The sequence below is a fragment of the Arachis ipaensis genome, chromosome B09 (genome assembly GCF_000816755.2).
Source record: "Arachis ipaensis cultivar K30076 chromosome B09, Araip1.1, whole genome shotgun sequence".
NCBI classification, from domain to species: Eukaryota; Viridiplantae; Streptophyta; class Magnoliopsida; order Fabales; family Fabaceae; genus Arachis; species Arachis ipaensis.
This window is the reverse complement of record NC_029793.2, coordinates 23,497,261-23,499,613: the sequence shown is the minus strand read 5'-3', so window position 1 is coordinate 23,499,613 and position 2,353 is coordinate 23,497,261. Positions and strand designations below refer to the sequence as shown.

The following is a 2,353-nucleotide window of genomic DNA, read 5'->3' as shown; positions in this document are numbered from 1 at the left end:
TAATTGTCAATTCAGTTTTAATAACTATGTAATTTGTTTTTATATTTTTTAAAATTTATATATATAAATTAATAAATTTTATTTATTAAAAATAATTTAATATTTATACTAACTAAGTAATAACTAAAAATATTAAAAATTAATATACCTGAAATTTTTGTTCTCTGAAATTTTGAAACCTCTAATTACGGGTGAATTGACCAATTAGTCCGACTCTATATATAGTGGGCATTGGGTTTGGACATACGTAGAAGGTAGAACTCTAGTAATGATTTTTATTTTTTCATTTCATTTATTTATTTGTCTTTTCCTTATATTTATTAGTTAACCAAAACATGACAATGATGGTGCTTAACAAATCTATTACACCCTAATAACACGGTCATAATGCTGGTCAACACGCCTTCTACCTTCCACATGTCACTCTCTGATTCATCAATCACAAAGTAATTACTTGATTCATCTTTTTTTTCATGGGAGATATTCTTCTATAAGAGAAAGTATGATGAGTCAATGGAATATCTGTACAATGTGTACAATGGAGGTTTATTGACTATTAGAGATATAATCATTAGTATTATCTATTCTCATCAGCTGAAATTTTTGGGATGAGTGGTATTATGACATGGTATTAGAACTCTAGATTCGAAATGTCAAGAATTCGATTCTTGGTAAACCCGAAAATCAATTTAAGTTTTTGGGAAGATGTTTATTATCCCTAGTACTCGGATGTGGGATGTTCATTTTGTAACTCATATATCCCATTGTACACATTGTACAAATAAGTCATTATCTCCCTAGTAGGATTCGGTTTAATAAAGTTACCTTAAAACACTTTTTTTTAAGATGTTTAAGTGTTAAATTATGATTGGATGTATTTAATAAACCGGTTTAATAATTAAATGATTAAAAACAAAAAAAAAAAACCCCAATCTTTATAATAACATTAATAAACCTATTTTTTAGACCATAATTATTAGATCTGATTCAATTTGAATCATTTATATAAACGGATCGGGTTTAATTGTGCATTGAAACGATCTAATTTATAATAACATCAATAAACCTAATTTTTACTATAATCTAATCATATGCTCACATTAATTAGTATATTCAATTTCTTATGCACTGCATGAACGATCGTTTGAATAGTTAAATTTAATTAGCTGAGAAATTAAAATAGTTTTACAACGGTCTTCTCTTGTATGTATATTGATTGTCGAGGGACTCTCAATTGAAATGATTCCTCTGAAGTAGAATTCTGCCACTCTTTTGATGTGTTTTGCCTTATATAAGAGCAAAAAATTTTTCAGCCTAAACAACTAATTAAAGTCTAACAAAATCCTAGATATTGTCCCTTCTCCAGCAGAAATCATTCCTCTTCTTTTCCCTAAGAGAATATCCTGTATAATAAACCCCACAATACGAAATTATACACAGTCATATTTAACCATGCTATATACACTTCATAATCATAATTATGTGGTTTCAACAATAAGTACATGCCTTATTGTCACTCGAATAAAGCGATTAACACAAGATGGTTCACTCGAATAAAATTATGTTTTTTTTTTTCTTTCTTTTAAACATGATTCGATTCAGATTGCGTAAATTCGATCGAATCAAACTGAATTTAATAATTATAATGTAGACAATTGAGTTTATTATTTGTTGTTATAATAAACTGATTTTGATCTGGTTTATTAAAAAATAAATTATTAACCGATTTAATAAAAATATCCAATAATAACATAACACATGTAAACATTAAAAAAAAAAGATATTTTTAGTGTCTTTATTAAAGTAGTCTTCTTTTTTCATACAACATTGCCCAAAAATATTACAATGGCAACAAAAATCACACTTACGGAAGCAAAATAGACAAAACTGAAGAACAAAAAAATTACAAATGATGTAGAGCTCGCTTAAGCTCTGCTATTTCCAATGCTAAAAGAACTTCCCTTTTGTTTTGTTGTAGCTGAAGGCGCTCAATTAAGCCGCAGAGGGTGCAGCTATATAGTGAAGTTGATGAGCAGCCTCCGATAAAGCCCCAACAAAGGGGTCCACATCTGGCTTCTTGTAGTCAAGCGAAGAGTCATTATATATATCCCACCACTTCTGTACCAGCTTCTTTATGTCCTCTCTCTGCATATTCTCTTCCTTTCCTGTGTACCTCCATGGCTTTGAACCCTGAAACAAAATAAACTAATCATGAGTTCACACAATTCTACCAAATTAATTATAAAAAAAAAACCGAGATAAAAGAAAAGAGTTTTGTCAATGCCATTGTCTTCAATGTCCTAAATGTGAAGAAAAAAAAGGGTAAATTAATATTTATTTAGTTCATGTTCAA

General features: G+C 28.7%; 1 protein-coding gene across 1 annotated transcript in view; it reads right to left on the bottom strand.

Annotated features, from left to right (window-relative positions):
• Positions 1,813-2,353, bottom strand: part of LOC107619241 (galactinol synthase 1) — a 2,190-nt gene continuing 1,649 nt past the window's right edge. Inside the window, exon 3 of the mRNA XM_016321497.2 lies at positions 1,813-2,190. Within this exon, the coding sequence (XP_016176983.1) occupies positions 1,993-2,190 (198 nt within the window). The 3' untranslated portion in view covers positions 1,813-1,992. The remainder of the gene's footprint in view (positions 2,191-2,353) is intronic.